The following is a 20906-nucleotide window of genomic DNA, read 5'->3' on the forward strand; positions in this document are numbered from 1 at the left end:
CATAACCCCATCACCCGGAGCAAGTATCCTTGCCGGTCCAAAAGAAGGAACGGCGCCTATGATCAATCTACTCTATCACTCCAGAGGGCAGCAAATAAGAACACATAAAGTAGGTTGGAAGATTATTAAGGACAGCGTTGCAAAGAACCAGTCGACCACCCGACGAGAGCAGGAGAGCTCGCCAACCCAACAGATAGCGGTCGAATGATTTGAGGAGGGGGTCGTAGACGAAGGTAGGAAGCTTGAGCGGGGACAAGGGTAGCCCTAGGTAAGGTTGGGGGAAAGAAGAGACGGGGCACCCTAAGATGGAGTCCAACTCTGCCGACAACTCGGGGGTGCAATGCATGGGAACAAACCCGGACTTGTGGAAATTGATCACAAGCCCGGTCGCACAGGCGAAAGCGTCGAGGATGCTTTTGAGATGCGTAACAGAGGGGACGTCCGCACGACAAAGGATAAGGGTGTCGTCAGCGTACTGAAGGACGGGACAGGGGATGGTGGGATCGATGGGGTGCGAGAGATGGCCATCGGCACTGGCCGCTCGGACCATGCGCTGCAAAACGTCGGCCACGATGATAAAAAGATAGAGAGAAAGGGCGTCGCCTTGGCGAAGGCCATTGCGGCAAAGGATCCAGTCCTCCGGAGTGTCGTTGAGAAGGACAGACACATGGCCAGTGGACAAGATGGCCTGGATCCAATCACACCAGCGATCACTAAACCCACGCGCGGACAAGATCAGGAGGAGGCTCGACCAGTTGTCAGAGTCGGCAGCGTAGACGATGTTCTCGAAAATGCGCCTCCCAAGAAGGAAGCCTGTCTGGTCCGGGTCCACCAGGGAGTGGATGTGCCGCTGAAGTCCAGTGTAGAGAGCCCTGGTGATGGCCTTCATGATACAGTTTTGCAGGGAGATCTGTAGAAAGTCAGAGGGGGACCGGGCCGCCTCAGACTTAGGCAGGAGAAGTCGACTGAATTTGATTGGTTGTCCTGAATTTGATTCCCAAGCTGCACATATTTTTGGACGTGGCTGTACTTCACTCATCGTGAACGCCTCTTTCAACAAATTTGATGTGGCTGTACTCCACTCATCGTGAAGGGTCCTTTGTCCTGGCACGTACTCCCTCCGTCCAAAAATACTTGTCATCAAAATGGATAAAAAAAGATGTATCTAAAACTAAAATATGTCTAGATGCATCCCCTTTTATCCGTTTTGATGACAAGTATTTCCGGACGGAGGGAGTACACACCATAGACCATGCCCTGCTCCACGGCGGAACAAGCCAGGCGTCGCCGCTTTGAGGAACGTAGTACCCAGTCCACAAGAAGACGGCACGTGCTGTTTGCTCCGGCCGGGTGTGTGTCGTCGTCTCAGCGTGTCGGGGGGCGGAGGCGTACTACGACGTGCTGTCTCTCTCGCGCATGGATAACGCTGGAAAAGACGGACGAGGTCCACGCGGCGCGCAACGACTGTATCTCATCCGTGATGTAGATCTGCTGCCAGACTTTAACTATTACTCAGTATTAAAGGAATTCAGCGGCCAGCGATCAGCTGGAGCAACCGACGGAGGCCCGAACAGCCAGGGGGAGCAAGCAAGGTTTCAATTTCATCGGGAAACCATGGAGGCGCAAGTGTCTTTGCCCCTCATGGCAATGGCCCTCCTCCCCCTGCGGCGGCTCATCTTCCTCCTCTGCTTCTTCTCCGCTCTGCCACGCCGCTGCCGCTTCCTCGCCGCCGAGGCGGCTCCGACGCTCGTCGCCAGCCTTCCAGGCTTCGACGGACCCCTCCCCTTCCGGCTCGAGACCGGGTACGTATTCCTCGGTCAAAAATGCTACACTTCCGGGCAACATACGGCTGGTCCAGCAAAGTTCTTCCTCGGTCAGGCACGCACGTTCTCGGACGCTCCTGCACTGCAAGTGCACTCGTTTACAAGCTCCTTGTCCATGGCAGGTACGTGACCGTGGACGAGCAGAACGGCGCGGAGCTGTTCTACTACTTCATCGAGTCGGAGGGCGACCCACGGAGCGATCCGGTCATCGTCTGGATCACCGGCGGCGACCGCTGCAGCGTCCTCAGCGCGCTGCTGTTCGAGATAGGTCAGTGATCTAGCCGACTTTACTATTTCTGTCTTGGCTGGCACTTCTAGATCTAGCTGCCTGATTGCTGAGTTTTGGTTGAGTAAAGTCAACTTCATTTGTACTAGGCCCGTTGAAATTAGTCGGAGAACCCTACAATGGCACCATACCACGGCTGCGGTACCATCCCTACGCATGGACCAAAGTTGCCAGTATTCTGTTCGTGGACTCACCGGTCGGCGCCGGGTTCTCCTTCTCCCGGGACCCAAGGGGCTATGATGTTGGAGAAATCTCTTCTTCTCTGCAGCTCAAAAAGTTTCTCACCAAGGTACGCAAAGGAAAACGGTCCATTTTCCTTCCACGGAATCCTAGTTTCTTCTCCGGCTCCGGCAAGTTGGTCTGCCTCGGTTCTATAAAATGGGTTCGTGTCTAGTGATAATGATAAGAGCAACTCCACTAGGCCGACCCAAATGGACGGTGCATTTGTCCGTTTTTTGTCTGTTTGGGTCGGCCGCCCATCCGGCGTCCGTTTAGTTTTGCATTTGGGTCGGCAGTGCGCCCAACGCGCCGACCCATTTCATCTCGTCGCTCAGTTAAAAAAAAAGGCCCGCAGCCATAGATCATGCCAGCGCCCATGTCATCGCCCTGGTTTTGACGCTCCAGCGCATGGGCGGGGCAAAATCGGTCTAACGCACACTGATTTTGGCGCGCCACGGCGCGCGTTAAGAAGGCGTTCCCTCCACACTCTGTCTGCCGCCCACTCGCCTCGCCTCCCCTCTCACTAGCCTCGTCGCCTGGGCGCTTTGGATTTTCGCGGAGTCCGCGAAGCGGCTTCTCCTTCGAGATCTAGTTCGCGCTAGTTCTACAAGCAAAGGAGGACGGAGCGAACCGTTTATCGGGAGGACAAGCGTTCGCGCAAGCAGGCCGCTCAATTGAACATGAAGCTAAGAGAAGCGTCGTCCTGAAACTCCGAAGATGAGCGGTATGTTGACGCCTACATTCCGACGTCAGAGGAGGACATTACCGAGTCGGAGTCGGGTGACGACGAGTAGTTGATCTTTCCTTTTATATGTCTATACTAGAACTATCTAGGTATCCTTTATCTATAGAAAAAATGGTCGGCGGCGTCAGCGACGAAGGAGGCGGGCGAGGGTGTGTTGTTCGATGGGAAGAGGCCAATGTGCCACCGACCAGCGGGCCCGGGGAGGGAAGAGGACGAGCGCGCGCATCCGTCTCGTGTCTATGCCGATGCAAATCCGGCTTAAAAATGGGCTAGAAATGGATCGGCAGGCGGACGCCACACAAACGTGCATCCGTTTGGGTCGGCGTGTTGGGCCGGCTTTTCTGTCCGCGCCGACCCAAACGAACGGCGGCGGACGAAATGGGTCGTTCCATTGGAGTTGCTTTAAACTCCCATCCTGGCTTCGATTACATAAAAGCTTGCCTGAGAGAGAAATCCCCACATAAAAGCTTGCCTGAGAGAGAAATCCCCAAATCTGCCCCGCCTAAGAGCCTTGTTCATCGCCGCGGGCCGCGTCTAAAACACGGTTCACCACAACGCATTTCAGAAGCAAACGTAGGGAACACATCGACATGGACGGCGGCTGGCAGAGTGGAGTAATAGGACATGACGTCGCGTTGTAGTAATAGGGCGAGGTTGTCAGATTCGCCGTCGTCGGTGGTGGCGGGGAACATCTTTGGTAGACGGATGCGAGACGCGAGGAAGCAGACGACCGGGAGCACAAACATCAAAAACCGGCAGGCGACGTCGTCGATGGTGGTTTTACGTGCTTGGTTTTGACTTGTCAATCCTTGATTGGATCAAGGGGAAGGGAGGGGCCCTGCCCCCCTAAAAATCATGAGGCTGATCGTAATGGTAGTATCATAGTTAGTATCATGTATGCCAACTAGGCAATTTTGATTAGGTATCGTAGCATTAAATGAAGAAAGAGATGATGGAGTATCATATTATGATACCATATCATAATAAATGCTATAGTACTTTGTGTCATGCATGGCAATACATAGAGTACTACATGATACTAATATATGATACTATGCATTAGAGAGGTAGTATCATACACTAGTATCATATGCATGATACTACTATATAATACTCCCCGTTACAACCAGCCTAAGGAGGCCTGTTTAACTGTTTGGAAGGGTCCACTAATGGCCCATAATATGCCCGTCGATGTACTCACGTGGCATAGATGGCTTGTTTTCGTAGGACGAGACTTGCCTGCTCCCCGCTTGTGCGCCCATCCGTGCTCCCGCATACGTGGCTTGATTTGATTGGAACAAAATAAAGCCCGACCCCACCCACTTAAAATCAGGGAGGGAGATAATTAGATTAAAAAAGAAAAAGAAAAAAAGACAGTCGTAGGATGAGGTGGGAGCACAGATGGAAGTATGGAGAGGGAGCAGTCAAGCCGGATCCGTTTTCGTAAACCAAGCCACGTCCCACGTGGGCACACGACAATTCTAATTCCTGCCTTTATTTTAACACAGTACAGACACAAACGCTCATATATATAGAGACCTCTTTCAATGATTATATATTGGTTCGCAATTCTAATCCCTGCTATTTGGCACTTATTCATGCAAACGCGGACATGTCAGCAACAATCTTTGGTTAAGAGGTTTTGTAGACCTCAACTTCTTTTCCAGGGGTTATTAAGTGATTCGAACCAAAATATGGGGCAAAGTAAGCGCCCCAAATAACTATAGGGAGAAAAGGGCATTTTGTTTGAAAATCCTCTATAACACTAAGCTTCCTAATTTTGAAGGACTCACAATCAATTGAGGTCTCCAGTTAAAATTGGGTTACCCGATTTTGGTCGGGTCAACAATTTCTTAAAGCTCTCTCATTCAATTCCTTTATACTATACACTATGCTTCTTAATTTTTAAGACCTCACAATTAATTGAGGTCTTCAATTTAAATTGAGTCACTCAGTTTTGACTGGGTCAACAACTGCTCAAGGAGCTATCCCATTCAATTATTTTAAGTCAGCATTGTTCCCTAATTTTGAAGCTATTCAATTCGATTGAGGTATTCAATTATGGAGCCAATCATTTTTCAAATCAATCAGCAGCAACTGGCTATAAAAATGATATTGTAGCACCAATATAGTACATGCAGCTACCGACGCAGGAATTTCCCACATAAATATGAGTTTCTTAGCGGATAACACAGAATCACATCAAGAAAGGCCCACCAAATCATCAAACTATATAAAAAAACACTATTATTTTTTGGAAAGTCAAATTCCTTTAACTTTGACCAAGTTCAGAGCCAAAAATGTCAATATCCACAATATTAAACAAAAAATATAGAAATTCATTTCATGATGAATCTAATTATACCGATTTGATATTATGAATTTTGATATATTACTCTACACATTTGATCAAACTTAAAAAGGTTTGCCTTTAAAAAAATGTAATACTCCCTCCGTTCCTAAATATTTGTCTTTTTAGAGATTTCAACAAGTGACTACATACGAAGCAAAATGAGCGAATCTATACTCTAAAATATGTCTATATACATCTGTATGTGGTAGTCCATTTGAAATCTCTAAAAAGACAAATATTTAGGAACGGAGGGAGTACATCTTATATTTTGAAACAAAATGAGTAATGTTTTTAAGAAACCCAACAACATTAACGGCGCAGCAAAGCGCGCCCAACCCTTCTAGTATATTGCTATTTGCCCAAGGGATACATAAAAAGAGGACAAAGAACATTTTTTACTCCAAGAGGACAGAGGACATAGATTAAATTGATTGATTAGTTACAATTTTGTGTTTATCTTCTTAATCAGTGGTTCACCGAGCATCCTGATTGCCTCTCAAATCCTTTCTACGTCGGAGGAGACTCATCCGGTGGAAAGATCGTTCCATTTCTTGCACAGAAGATCTCGGAAGGTATGTTGCACTGGTGAGTTGTTTAAGGTCCTTTGGCAAGATAGATGTTTATTCATACTTGAACACTACTATGTTGTTTTCAGATATTGAAGCTGGAGTGAGGCCGTTAATTAATCTTAAGGTGCTCTAAATTCACACCGCGTCATTTCCTTATGTAATAATTTGGCTGTTTGCATTCTTGATGTCTTGACTAGCTCTTTGACATTGTGTTCATGCAGAGGTCGGGTGTAATTGAGATCTGCTTAATATTAATATATTCCATTTATCTAGAAAATATCACGAACAACTTTAGCTGCATAATCCCAACCTGAACACAGTTTGTATTTGTCATAAAAAAATTGACCAGGGCTATCTGGTCGGCAACCCGGCTACTGGTGAATACAACATTGATTATGGATCAAGAGTGCCATATCTTCATGGAATGGGCATAATTTCAGATCAGTTGTATGAGGTGATTAATTAGACATGCCTCCAACACCTTATCACTCACCTACGGATCTGTAGTTTGCTTCCGCCCATAAGAGGTTAGTTAATTATGTCTCCATGTGGTTGCATGTGATTGATTTTTAGTTGATAATGGAGCACTGCCAAGGGGAAGATTATAGCAACCCCAAGAATGCGCTCTGCGCTCAAGTTTTGGACAGGTCCAACCAAGTAAGGATATAACCACTTGAAATTTCTCCCTCTTCTTTTGTATACAAATCAAGTGAAAATTAATGATACAAATACCCTGTCTCGAGCATGCCATTCCCCAGTGTTTGACTCTGTATAATAACTTACTACATGGTTCTGGTTGACATATTAATATGTTCCTTTCAACCAACTAATTGACGTTTCACTGCAGCTGTGGAATGAAATTTCACATCCACACATTTTGTATAAAAAGTGTGTCTATGCGTCTTCCGGACCAAACGACGGGAGTACAGAAAGAAAGATCCTAAAGGAGGAAGTAGGAGTACTTAAGCATCCACCTCCTCGTCCTTCAATGGGTTGCCAAGTAAGTCAACCTGAATTAAGTGTACGAAGACTTTTTTTTATTAATTGTATGAAGACCTGATTATTACCAGATGTTCCATTCGAACGGATTCTTAGATCAAATGTTGCATTAAAGTTTATAAGTGACCCATCTGGTCGGTAGTTTGTATGTGGTGTTAGCTGGTGATAAGTATGTGGTATAATTACAGAGAATTAAACTTTGTATTTTTGGAGTACTATCGGTCATTTGTACTGAGCCACCGGTTTGGTCGTATATGATATCAAATTATTACAAGGAACTAAAGTTGTACTCCCTCTGTCTCATAATATAAGACGTTTTCTGACACTGATAGAAAACGACAATTGTTTGTATTAGTCTGTATATGAGGTGTAAGGTTATGAATATCTTTGTCAAACATTAATATTCGAAGTCTGCCATATCCATGGTCCTGTGATGTTTAGGTACAGTTATGAACATTGGTCGATTGTTGTCCATTAGAAATAAGAACACACTAGATCTATGGAAGGATTATATTTAGATATAATACCAAAAGTATGTTGTGATATATTTAGGTGCAACTATAAAGATGCATCGGCTATGATATGTTCATGTTCTCACTACACTACACATGTGCAAATCTATCGGTTGTTATCTACTTAGGTGCAAGTATAAGATCGTGGATCTGATCGCTTTTTCCCCCCTCGCCTACGCATAGCTTTGGTTTTATATGACTTTGTTATTTGCTGGTGTTTTTTTTTTGTGTGTGTGTGTTATTGGCTGTGTGCATCCTAACTATGCAGAGGCCGGATGTGTACTCATTGTGTTTGTATCATCTTGATGCTTCATTCTGAGTCAATAAAATCCACCCTTTGTCGGAAAAAAGTATAATATGTTGTTACATCATCAAAAGTTATTTTCAAATCAGGTTCATTTTTTTTCCATCTACAGACATATGGTAATTACCTATCATATTTTTGGGCTAACAACAACCTCACTAGGAAAGCCCTTGGGATCAAGAAGGTAAGCTAATAATTTTCTCCTCGGCAAGAAATTTAATCTTGGTATTTACATTTTTTTTACCTTTCTGGTTTGACTCTATATACCATTTAATTAGGGGAGCAAGGACGAATGGGTGAGGTGCCACGAACGAGATCTACCTTATTCTTTGGACATCAAGAGCACAATAAAGTATCATCATAATATGACGTTAAAAGGTTATCGTGCACTGGTATATAGGTAAACATCTTATAATAAATGTTTGCTTTATTACTTGTGGCAGGCACAGTTTTGCTGAACTGAAGGCTACATAAAAAGAATAAGAGATGCTCTTATTTCCATCTCCGATTTTCCAAGTTGTCATGTTATAAGCTCATCTATCTTTGATTGCAAAATTTTGTTGATAGCTTACCAAGCTGACCACTTGGTTTATAAGCTCATCTATCTTTGTTGTTCAGTGGAGACCATGATTCTGTTATACCGTTTCTGGGTACCCAGTCTTGGGTGCGATCACTGAATTTCCCCATTGTGGATGAATGGAGGGCCTGGCATCTAGATGGACAGTCCGCAGGGTGAGAACTTATATATGATAAGTTGTATAATATTGTTCCATGATTGGTGTTGTATTATATTCTAGTATATAGATTGCTTTGGATAAGTGTACTTATTTGAAATATAATGTCTGCAGATTCACCATAACATACAGAAATAACCTGACATTTGCTACGGTAAAGGTAACATGATGTATATCTCTGCCTTCCGTTTCTGAGACCGCATGAGTTTGACATATACAAAATTATTTCCATATGGATTAAGAATTGTCATTGGACCGTTCAAGACTTCCTTTATTGCCATCCTAATTCGAATATCATTGAAAACATAAGAACTGTACCTCTATTCCTCTAATGCCACAATGGCGGAGACAAGCCCCAGTCTGCCCGTCGTGAGGCTTGTTTCTTCCTTTGCTGTAGCTAGTGTTTGGCATGGGTCCTGCCCCGTTCCTTGCTCCGTCAACTAATGCAGTACATAAGCATGTAGTAAATGGTAATATTGTATAGTAAATTAGTAATCCAGTATTGCTAAATGAGCCCATGTCTTTGGAGCCTGTTTCTAAAAATAGAAATCAAAGAACACATTTAAACTTTTCAAGTTTAAAGAAAATTAAAACTTTTCCGACAAATATATATACTCCCACTAAGTACATGTAAATTTCACAGAAAAGTATGCTTACTTGAGGGATACAAAAAGAAAAGACCAATATGTGGGTCTATAATAGTTGCACTAGTATTCACTATTATAGATTGCCAAAAAAAGGGTACTTCCGCAGACCATGATGTAGATCATACTACATGTACATGAGGGATAATTTTAAAATTTTCTGTAACTTCTAAATATGAATTTGTTTGTTTGTTTGTTTGTTTTAACACCTCTCTCCTAACCCACTTTCTTAATATAGAACGGCGGACACACTGCACCAGAGTTCGAACCAGAGAGATGCCTCGCTATGTTCGCGCGTTGGGTTTCCCATGAGTCGCTATGATTAATGTGCCTGATTGCCACATGCCTGTAACCTGATGTTTGGATAAAAGGAATCGTGCCAGGATGTTAATTCTTCTACAGTACGATGTATATTGCATATATGAACTACTCGTGGCAACCGCCAAACACAAGAAAGATTGTTAGTACTTCTTTTTTTGAGAAACAAATTGTTAGTGCTATACTCCACGATCCTGGTGCTTCATGCCATGGCTCCACGGAATTATCATTGACCGGAAGCCTGATTCTAGCGGCAAGGGTAGTGAAAATATGCGAAAAGTGCCTGCAGAGGCCGAATTCCATTGAGCTCTTTATTTTCTTCCAGCAAAAATACTTTTTCTACACCTTCAAAAAATCTGAAAAAGTATACATGTATACATATATTTGTAGTATACATGTACAAAATTTCATGTAGGACTGCTAAAGTGAGCCCGAGCGCACACTTCTTATTCTGCGCGCTGGTCCAACGTGCGAGCGCGCCCCTGCTCCAACTCCAAGTAAACCGGTTTGGCTAATCGATCCAGCCACTCCACCAGTTGATGGTAAAGTTGGGTCTAGTCATAGTAATACAATTATGATGCATTACTAGTGTGCCCTCTGCTCCGTGTCACAAAAGATAGAAACGTCTAATTATAGAAATACAAACATGATTCATTAGTCCGTGTCAAAATTAGTGGTAATACTGGTCCAATTATAATAATGCAGACATGATGCGTTACTATGGTATGCGTTCATGTGAACAGTAAATGGATCATTTGTAGTAGTTAGCAAAAAATAATTGCTAGTATTTTGTTTTTGTGAGGTAAGTAATTACTAGTATTAAACTCATATTTTTAATAACAATTAGCACTGCGACGTAAATTAGTTTGATTTACAAGACTACATACTCTTGCATATTACAAGGTTTATTACTACAAATTGCTACATTTATTGGATACTCCAAATTAATTGTATTTGGCCCAGACCAACATCATAACACAATTACCATCTTGTATTCATTAGAAAATGATAATACAAATTTTTTTTGGATGGCTCTTTTACTAGTAGTGAGAGAGGTAATTCTTTTTCCTCTTTTACTATGTTCCACATAACTTTTACCCCTCGTACATCCATCAGGTAACCATTTTTATTTCATTATTGTGTTTGCAAGGGATTTTACTACGAGTGAATAGCTAGTATTTGGCGTGGTATAGTAAATGGGAGTACCTAGAACTCATCTAGATGAGACGTAATTTGATCTCATTCACCTAAAAAACAAGAATGGATATAACCCACGTCAGCATACACGCATCTTATAGCATCACATCCAATGGCTATAAAAGATGAATGAGATCAAATTAAATCTCATCTAGATGAGTTCTAGCAAAACTGATAGTAAATGGGCTAATATAACATGGTAAGGGATCTAGTTGGCATGGCCCCTCGATGGTAACCAAGAGGAAGCTAGTAATGAACTGGTAATGGAACTTGAATACGTTACTATATTTGCTATTCCTCTTTACCCTCCCATGATTAGTGAACAAAGCCATGTAATGGAGGTGGGCTGCATGGCAGCAATAATGGAAAGTAAAACAATTACTATATTTTGTACTTTTTTACCCTCGCATGATCAGGGAACGAGAACCACGGGACGGGTGTAAGAGCGCGGGAGTGGTAGCATAAATTAAATCCGTTACGATATTTCCTATATGGTTTTACCCTCATGTGATTAGAGTGGAGCCACGAGACGGCGGTTGAGTGCATGGGAGTGGTAATGAAATTAAATTCATTACTATATTTGCTATTCTTTTTTACCCTCGGATGATTAAGGCACAAGTGGGAGTGCACGGTTGAGCGGTGCGCTTTGTGAGCAATTAGTGACCGGCGCGTAGAATAAGAGGTTTGCGCTCTCGCTTAGTGTGTGTGTATATATATATATATATATATATACATATATACATATATATGTATATATATATATATATATATTCGCATGTGATGTACAAAAAAAAGACATACTCATATTAAAATGGAATTTTCTTTGTTATATTTGGGCAGATATTTGTAATTTTTGTGTAGCATGCAAATAATCAAATTAGTCGGTAAAATTTTATACATACTTGAAGAATATGTGTATGTATTTGTAGAAAAAAAAGTTGAAATTTTCTGAAACTGTTTGAAAAGAGCTCCATGGAGCTCGGTCTATGCAACACCGTTCTAACAAATTTATTATGTGCTATTTGACAATTTCAATCATTAATATTTTCTACGAACAAACCTGTGATCGAATGATTTGGAGGACAATGATATCCTTAACCCACCAGAGTATAAGTCTTGAACATAAAACTGTTGCTCGCATTATTTCTGGATTAATTTCAGACATTTCGATGATGTGCGTTTGATGGGAGGAGACGTTCCCGTCAACTACGAAGGCATATGTGGCGACTTCGTTAATCTCAAGATGATGTGCCGGTTCAGTCTCTTGAAGGTGTTCATAGGGGTGGGTATGTGCGTATGTATGAGCATCTGTATTGTGCTAAAAAAATCATTCTTATCTTCTTAACTATGATTCAGTTTTGAATTTTATATATTTGAACTCCTAACGTCAAGACGTTTAGAACAAGATTAATCTTGGATAATTTACAAACACATATGAATTTCAATCTTTCAATCCACGTGTTCACTCAATCTATTTTAGTGTGTGAAATTGTTTTTTCTTTTAAATTTCAACAATCAACACATGTTCTAGTGAAATATGTTATTGAAATGGGTGATATCACTTTTTTGGAATTAGTGAAACTAGGTTTTAAAATGAGTGATTTTTTTTGAATGAGTGAAATTGGTGCTTGAAATGAGTGAAATCGTTTTTAAAGGAGTGGAAATATTTTTCTTATGAGTGAAACGGTGTTCTAAAATAAATGAAATCATTTAAGTAACTGATTTTTTTAATTGAGTGTTTTCTTATACGAGTGAAATCATAACACTGTGAAACATGTGTTTTTTTCACTCTTTTCAAAAAAGCTGATGTCATTCATATGAAAGAAAATGATTTTCTTGAATATGTGGAATGGGTTATTTCAAATATGTAAAGCTAATTCTAGATGGTTTTCTTGCCTCCAATCTGGTTTTATAAACATGTTCATTTTCAACCCGGATTTGCTGCGGCACGAAAGAAAGAATGATCGTGCACTATTGATTAAATTTGCCCCTAGAGAGTATTTTAAAAATGTTTAACTGATAAAATAACATCATATTCAGATTCTACATATTTTTTAATCAATTTTGTGTATCACACGTTAAAATTGAAGTTAGGGTTTAGAAAAATATGATTTAAAGAAACATTCGAACTATTCATTAAGGTTAGACCCTAAATAACATCTTAATAATGTTTAACCTGTAACATCATCATATTCAGACTATACATATTTTCTAATCAATTTCTATATATAACATGTCAAAATTAATGTTAGGGTTTAAAATCTATGAAAAATATGTTAAAATGCATATTAATCTGCAAAAAGCAATATTTTCTGGGTGGAATACGGGTATTAACCAAAACATTGGGGTGGGGCGGGGATTCTGCAAAAAACCAAAAGTTTTATGGAATCATTTCAAACAATACTACTAGTTGATTAACCGAAATATCAAGGCGTTGTCTACCAAAAAACTAGTCTCACTTAGAAAAGGATCACGAGTTGGTTTCAAAAATTGTAGGAGGTTTTCTGTAAAAAATTATGATAGACGGGTAGAAATGGGAGAGTATCAGGTGATACGGAGCCTTAGATGCTCCCATGATACGATCTCCTAGGAGCCGTTGGATCTCAGATTCAACGACTCTCGGAAGGCTTTTAATAGTTTGTGAAAAATACCTTTTGAAGTCTAAAAATTACGAACAAGTACGGCAACCTTTCACACCAAGCCTGGGTAGAAATACTTTTTCCTTTATTAGTAGGTATAAATTGATTGATCTGGCTTGTGTAGTCGATTCGCTCCTATACGGCGCTTCGAGCACCACTATCGAGACCTAGGGAATGTTTGCTGAAGTGGAGAGCGAGATGGGCCGGCCAAACACGCGGGATGCCACAATCTTGTTTTTTTTTCCTTTTTGTAGATTTTCTGTTTTATATATATATATATATATATATATATATATATATATATATATATATATATATATATATATATATATAGGTTTGCTATAGTAAGCCTGAGCGCATTGTAATTATAGTGTGCTCCGACCCACCCTTGGTTGAGCGCGTAACGTTGGTACGGTTATTTAACCACCAAAAAAAGACGCCGGGTCCGCTCCACTCCACTCCTGCATGTCAAACTGATGGTAATTTGAATACTAATCTATGGTAATCCAAGCTGGTACCTTTACGATGACTTGGATCGGTGCACCAACAGTAATAGAGTGTGGCAGGTAGTAACGCAATTACTATCTATCTCAACTAAAAAATATTACCAACTAATTTGTGCTCTATGCGCACCAGACCCTGCATGCTTACTATTACACGGTAACAAGATTACCTTATGGACCCACTTAATTCATTACCATCCAAATGTTGGTTCATTACTATGCACCCAAAATATTTGTTCCCTCTGTTTCGAATTTCTCGTCGTGGTTTTAGTTCACGTTTGAACTAAACCCACAACGAGTAATTTGGAACGGAGGGAGTACAAGGGAGTCTGATTTCATGGGGCACGTGATGTACAAGTAACCATTTAAATAGCGTTACTATCTTTGCTTGGGTATTTACTAGTGTGCTAAAAGAAAATGTGATTAGGCAGGAGAGGACCAGAGGGTGTGTAACTAATGTAATCAAGTTACTGTCATTTTTAAATTATTACTATGCCACGCTAGGGACTGGGTGGCGCGGGGGACCGAAAGGCTACCGGTAACCATTTTAATTGTTTACTATCTTTTGCCAAGGCTTTTACTAGAGGCCGGGAGAAAATGCGTTGAAGCGGCTAAACAAGCGTGGCCGGAGCGCAGAATTAGAGTTATGCGCTCCGGCTCACTTTAGCGCAGCCGTATATATATATATATATATATATATATATATATATATATATATATATATATATATATATATATATATATATATATATATATATATATATTGCACAAAACACTACAAAAACATTTGAAAAAATGTTGACCAAGCATCTGAAAAATGTTAAATACATATAGAGAAAATGTTTATTGTCTATATGAAAATTTTATACAAAAAAATAATGTGTATGAAAAAAATGATCACATAAAAAATGTTAATCAACCATTTGAAATTTTTTGAACATGTATTTGAATTTTTTTAATCAAGCATTTGAAAAATGTTAAATGTGTATAGAAAAAATCTTGACCATGTATTAAAAAATGATGAAAAATTGATCATGCACATACAAATGTTAATCAAGCATTTGAAAAAATGTTGAACTAGTATTTCAAAAATGTTAATCAAGGATTTGGAAAATATTAAATGTGTATAGAAAAAAATATTCACCATGTATTAATTTTTTTATTCTTTTATTTGAAAAATGTTAATCAAGCATTTAAAAATGTATAAAAAATGTTGAATATGTGTTAAAAGAAATGTTAATCTTGTATTTGGAAAATTTTAATCAAGGATTCGAAAAATCTTAAAGAATAATATGTATAGAAAAAAATGTTGATGTTGTATTAAAAATGTTAAATTTATATTGGAAAAGTGTTAAACATGTACTAGAAAAATGTACTTGACATATAAGAAAATGTAGAAACAAAACTAAAAGAAACAAAGTAAGACAAAAAAGGTACGGAAACCGATAAAAATGAAAGAAACAATGAAAAACCAAAATAAAAAACCTAAAGAAAAAAAGAAAACTAAAAAACCAGAGAAAACCGAATAAAACATAAAAAAGAAAAAACAGAAAAAAAGTGAATACAAAGAAAGAAATGAAGGAAGATAAAACAAAAATAGAAAAACTCAGGAAAACCAATACAACCCGGCTCTTGTACCCTCAACTAGGTCACGCCTAGTAGTTTACACGAAGTAGAAGCTGGCCTAGTCCTTTTCTTTTAAATGGGTGCTAAGGGCATATACAGTGGTGGCATATGGATACATATGCCCCATGACAAAAAATAATTTGAGGCATTTTTTTTCTAATGCAAGCTATTATTAGTGGGCCTTATTAAGAAATAGAAAATAAAGACTCTAGTACACATGCATCTCTACTTTTTACTCAATCTTTTCAGCTTTTGTCACCAGACCACACTTTTTCTCTTCAAGCATCCGCCTCCTGAAGAGGATCTCGTTTCCCTATCCGAACCTACTTTACGTCATATCCGATCCTACATGGTATATGGGGCATTATCTTGAGACTATGCATTGTACATTGCCCTAAGAGCCGGCCCGTAGGTACAACACAGGACCATTCACTTTAGCAAAATAGAAATCTATCCAGAACTCTATCTCGCTTAGGTCGCTCGATCCAGCTCGCTGGTTGACCATGGCCATTCACCACCATTGACTGTTGACCATGGCCATTCACCATTAACCAGGTTGTTTACCGGTTCACAAAAATTCAGAAATATGAAGAAAAGATGTTTACACAATTGAAAAATATTCATTAGTGTGAAATACAATCGTAAATTTGAAAATACCTTACGGATTTTAAAAAACTTCATGAGTTCATGAATTTAAAAAAGTTCACTACTTTGAAATTTTTCCCATTTTTTAAAAAAACTTTGCGAATCTGAAAAATAGTTCATGAATTTGAAAAGAGTTCACAAATTTGAAAATATTCATGAAATTTAAAAGAGTAAAGAAACCTAAAAAAATCAGAAATTCAAAAAATGCTCCTTAATTGAAAAAAATACACATATTTGAAAAGGTTCATGTATGAAAAATCATGATTATGCAAACAAAATCCATGCTTTGCAAAATAAAATCACGGATTTGAAAAAAATTCACATTTTTTTAAAATTCATTAATGAAGAAAAAAAATCATGGATTTGAACAAAAGTTCATCAATTTGAAACCATGCATTTGAAAAAAGTACATAAATTTGGGGAAAAAACTCACGGATTTGGAAAAAGTTCATGAATTTGGAAAAACGTCCGCGCATCTGAATAAGTTGATTGTGAAAACAATCATCAGTTCGGAAAAATGTTAAACGAGAATAAAAAAGAGAGCAGAAAAAGAAAACAAAAACGAAGGAAACCCGAACAATAACCGATGGAAACACCTAGAGAAAAAACGTAGAAAGAAATAGAGTTGTTGTGTAAAACTGCTACCATGATGAGTTGGCTCACTTAGGAAACATGTGTATATGCTAGGGGTGTGCGCCATTTGTCATTTTGCCTATGGGAACATATCTGGTGCACCGGAGCTTGTGGTGCTACCGGTGCACCGAACTCACATCATGCTTTTAAAATGTTCAAAAAATTCTGAAAAAAATTTAGCACACTCACATAACATCAATGTAGGTTGTCACAAAATTTCAAGTCAAAATTTGAATTATAACTCGAAAAACGAAAACGGCAAATTCAACACTGAATAGTACATAACATAACTTGGGCTTCAGATTTGGCCTGTTATCACACTGACGTCAAATTTGTCATTTTTGTATCTCAAAAAATATTTCAAAATTTACACTAAATTTTGTGAAATCATACATTGATGTTGTGTTAACGTGCTAGATTTTTTTCAGAATTTTTAAAATACTCTATGGCATCCGATGCACCGATAGCACCACAAGTGCGGCTGCACCAGATACATTCCCTTTTGCCTATAAGTGTAGCGGGCGCCAAATAGGAATTGGCCTCGCCTCTAGCCCTGCTAGTTCTCGCCTCCTAGTTGATTCCTCACAAGGTCATCGACGTCTCCTTGTCGCCCACCTCGCTACTCTCCATAAAAGCATCATGGTGTGCGGCTATTGCATTACTCCACTACTTGCTCTCTTGTAAGAGTGGTTGAGTAACCCGTAAGTGTAAGGGAAAAGTAACCTAGCAATAAGTATTTCTCTCGATTTGAGAACTAAGCTTTATCGAACTAGAGGGAGTAAAGTCACGTGTAAATGTTCATAAAACACAAAACACTATTGTCCCCAATGTTTCAAGAAGGTTGTTAAGTTTATTGTCCTGCTAATTACAAGGGTAAATTGCACAACATGGTAGCAACTGATAGATAGATAAAATAAATAAATGGTACAACAAAGAATAATATTTGATGTTTTCAATAATGGAAAATAGACCCCGGGTCATAGGTTTACTAGTGGCATGTCTCCAAGCAGATAAGTGTGGTGTGGTGCAAATTACACTTGGTCAATGATCAAATTGCAATATTTATATTTATGACAATGATCATTCATAGCATAATCTGTTGGGGAACGTAGTAATTTCAAAAATTTCCTACGCACACGCAAGATCATGGTGATGCATAGCAATGAGAGGGGAGAGTGTTGTCTACGTACCCTCGTAGACCGGAAGCGGAAGCGTTAGCACAACGCGGTTGATGTAGTCGTAGTCTTCACGGCCCGACCGATCAAGCACCGAAACTACGGCACCTCCGAGTTCTAGCACACGTTCAGCTCGATGACGATCCCCGGACTCCGATCCAGCAAAGTGTCGGGGAAGAGTTCCGTCAGCACGACGGCGTGGTGACGTTCTTGATGTTCTACCGTCGCAGGGCTTCGCCTAAGCACCGCTACAATATTATCGAGGATTATGGTGGAAGGGGGCACCGCACACGGCTAAGAGATCAATGATCAATTGTTGTGTCTATGGGGTGCCCCTGCCCCCGTATATAAAGGAGTGGAGGAGGGGAGGGCCGACCTTCTCTATGGCGCGCCCTAGGGGAGTCCTACTCCCACCGGGAGTAGGATTCCCCCTTTCCTAGTCCAACTAGGAGTCCTTCCAAGTAGTAGGAGCAGGAGACAAGGAAGGGGAAGAGGGAAGAGAAGGAAGGAGGGGGCGCAGCCCCTCCCCCTAGTCCAATTCAGACTAGTCAATGGGGGCGGGGGGCGGCCTGCCTCTTCCTCTCCCCTAAAGCCCAATAAGGCCCATATACTTCTTCCCCCGTATTCCCGTAACTCCCTGGTACTTCGAAAAATACCTGAACCATTCGGAACCTTTTCGATGTCCGAATATAGTCGTCCAATATATCGATCTTTACGTCTCGACCATTTCGAGACTCCTCGTAATGTCCCCGATCTCATCCAGGACTCCGAACTCCTTCGGTACATCAAAACTCATAAACTCATAATATAACTGTCATCGAAACCTTAAGCGTGCGGACCCTACGGGTTCGAGAACAATGTAGACATGACCGAGACACGTCTCCGGTCAATAACCAATAGCGGAACCTGGATGCTCATATTGGCTCCTACATATTCTACGAAGATCTTTATTGGTCAGACCGCATAACAACATACATTGTTCCCTTTGTCATCGGTATGTTACTTGCCCGAGATTCGATTGTCGGTATCTCAATACCTAGTTCAATCTCGTTACCGGCAAGTCTCTTTACTCGTTCCGTAATACATCATCTCGCAACTAACTCATTAGTTGCAATGCTTGCAAGGCTTATGTGATGTGCATTACCGAGAGGGCCCAGAGATACCTCTCCGACAATCGGAGTGACAAATCCTAATCTCGAAATACGCCAACCCAACATGTACCTTTGGAGACACCTGTAGAGCTCCTTTATAATCACCCAGTTACGTTGTGACGTTTGGTAGCACACAAAGTGTTCCTCCGGCAAACGGGAGTTGCATAATCTCATAGTCATAGGAACATGTATAAGTCATGAAGAAAGCAATAGCAACATACTAAACGATCGAGTGCTAAGCTAACGGAATGGGTCAAGTCAATCACATCATTCTCCTAATGATGTGATCCCGTTAATCAAATAACAACTCTTTGTCTATGGTTAGGAAACATAACCATCTTTGATTAACGAGCTAACCAAGTAGAGGCATACTAGTGACACTCTGTTTGTCTATGTATTCACACATGTATTATGTTTCCGGTTAATACAATTCTAGCATGAATAATAAACATTTATCATGAAATAAGGAAATAAATAATAACTTTATTATTGCCTCTAGGGCATATTTCCTTCAGTCTCCCACTTGCACTAGAGTCAATAATCTAGTTCACATTGCCATGTGATTTAACACCAATAGTTCACATCTTTATGTGACCAACACTCAAAGGGTTTACTAGAGTCAATAATCTAGTGCACATCGCTATGTGATTAACACCCAAGGAGTACTAAGGTGTGATCATGTTTTGCCTGTGAGAGAAGTTTAGTCAACGGGTCTGCCATATTCAGATCCGTATGTATTTTGCAAATTTCTATGTCAACAATGCTCTGTACGGAGCTACTATAGCTAATTGCTCCCACTTTCAATATGTATCCAGATTGAGACTTAGAGTCATCTAGATCGGTGTCAAAATTTGCATCGACATAACCCTTTACGGCGAACCTTTTTGTCATGTCCATAATCGAGAAACATATCCTTATTCCACTAAGGATAATTTTGACCGCTGTCCAGTGATCTACTCCTAGATCACTATTGTATTCCCTTGCCAAAATCAGTGTAAGGTATACAATAGATCTGGTACACAGCATGGCATACTTTATAGAACATATGGCTGAGGCATAGGGAATGACTTTCATTCTCTTTCTATCTTCTACCGTGGTCGGGTTTTGAGTCTTGCTCAACTTCACACCTTGTAACACAGGCAAGAATCCTTTCTTTGCTTGATCCATTTTGAACTTCTTCAAAACTTTGTCAAGGTATGTGCTTTGTGAAAGTCCAATTAAGCGTCTTGATCTATCTCTATAGATCTTAATGCCCAATATGTAAGCAGCTTCACCGATGTCTTTCATTGAAAAACTCTTATTCAAGTATCCTTTTATGCTATCCAGAAATTCTATATCATTTCCGATTAGCAATATGTCATCCACATATAATATCAGAAATGCTACAGAGCTCCCACTCACTTTCTTGTAAATACAGGCTTCTCCAAAAGTCTGTACAAACCCAAATGCTTTGATTACACTATCAAAGCGTTTATTCCAACTCCGAGAGGCTTGCACCAGTCCATAAATGGATCGCTGGAGCTTGCACACTTTGTTAGCTCCTTTTGGATCGACAAAACCTTCCGGCTGCATCATATACAACTCTTCTTCCAGAAATCCATTCTGGAATGCAGTTTTGACATCCATCTGCCAAATTTCATAATCATAAAATGCGACAATTGCTAACATGATTCCGACAGACTTAAGCATCGCTACGGGTGAGAAGGTCTCATCGTAGTCAATCCCTTGAACTTGTCGAAAACCTTTTGCGACAAGTCGAGCTTTGTAGATAGTAACACTACTATCAGCGTCCGTCTTCCTCTTGAAGATCCATTTATTTTCAATTGCTTGC

At 40.2% G+C, this 20906-nt stretch overlaps 1 protein-coding gene across 1 annotated transcript; it reads left to right on the plus strand.

Annotated features, from left to right (window-relative positions):
• The first annotated feature begins 1500 nt into the window (after positions 1-1500).
• LOC123086747 (serine carboxypeptidase-like 19) lies at positions 1501-9640 on the plus strand. Its single transcript, XM_044508525.1, has 13 exons — positions 1501-1802; positions 1946-2091; positions 2199-2398; positions 5896-5998; positions 6082-6119; positions 6345-6449; positions 6569-6652; positions 6843-6995; positions 7923-7994; positions 8089-8210; positions 8429-8542; positions 8659-8704; positions 9427-9640. The coding sequence occupies exons 1-13, from the start codon at positions 1615-1617 to the stop codon at positions 9508-9510; spliced, it is 1455 nt and encodes a 484-aa protein (XP_044364460.1). The 5' UTR covers positions 1501-1614; the 3' UTR covers positions 9511-9640.
• Positions 9641-20906: the final 11266 nt, after the last annotated feature.

This window comes from Triticum aestivum, chromosome 4A (assembly GCF_018294505.1).
Source record: "Triticum aestivum cultivar Chinese Spring chromosome 4A, IWGSC CS RefSeq v2.1, whole genome shotgun sequence".
Taxonomy (NCBI): domain Eukaryota; kingdom Viridiplantae; phylum Streptophyta; class Magnoliopsida; order Poales; family Poaceae; genus Triticum; species Triticum aestivum.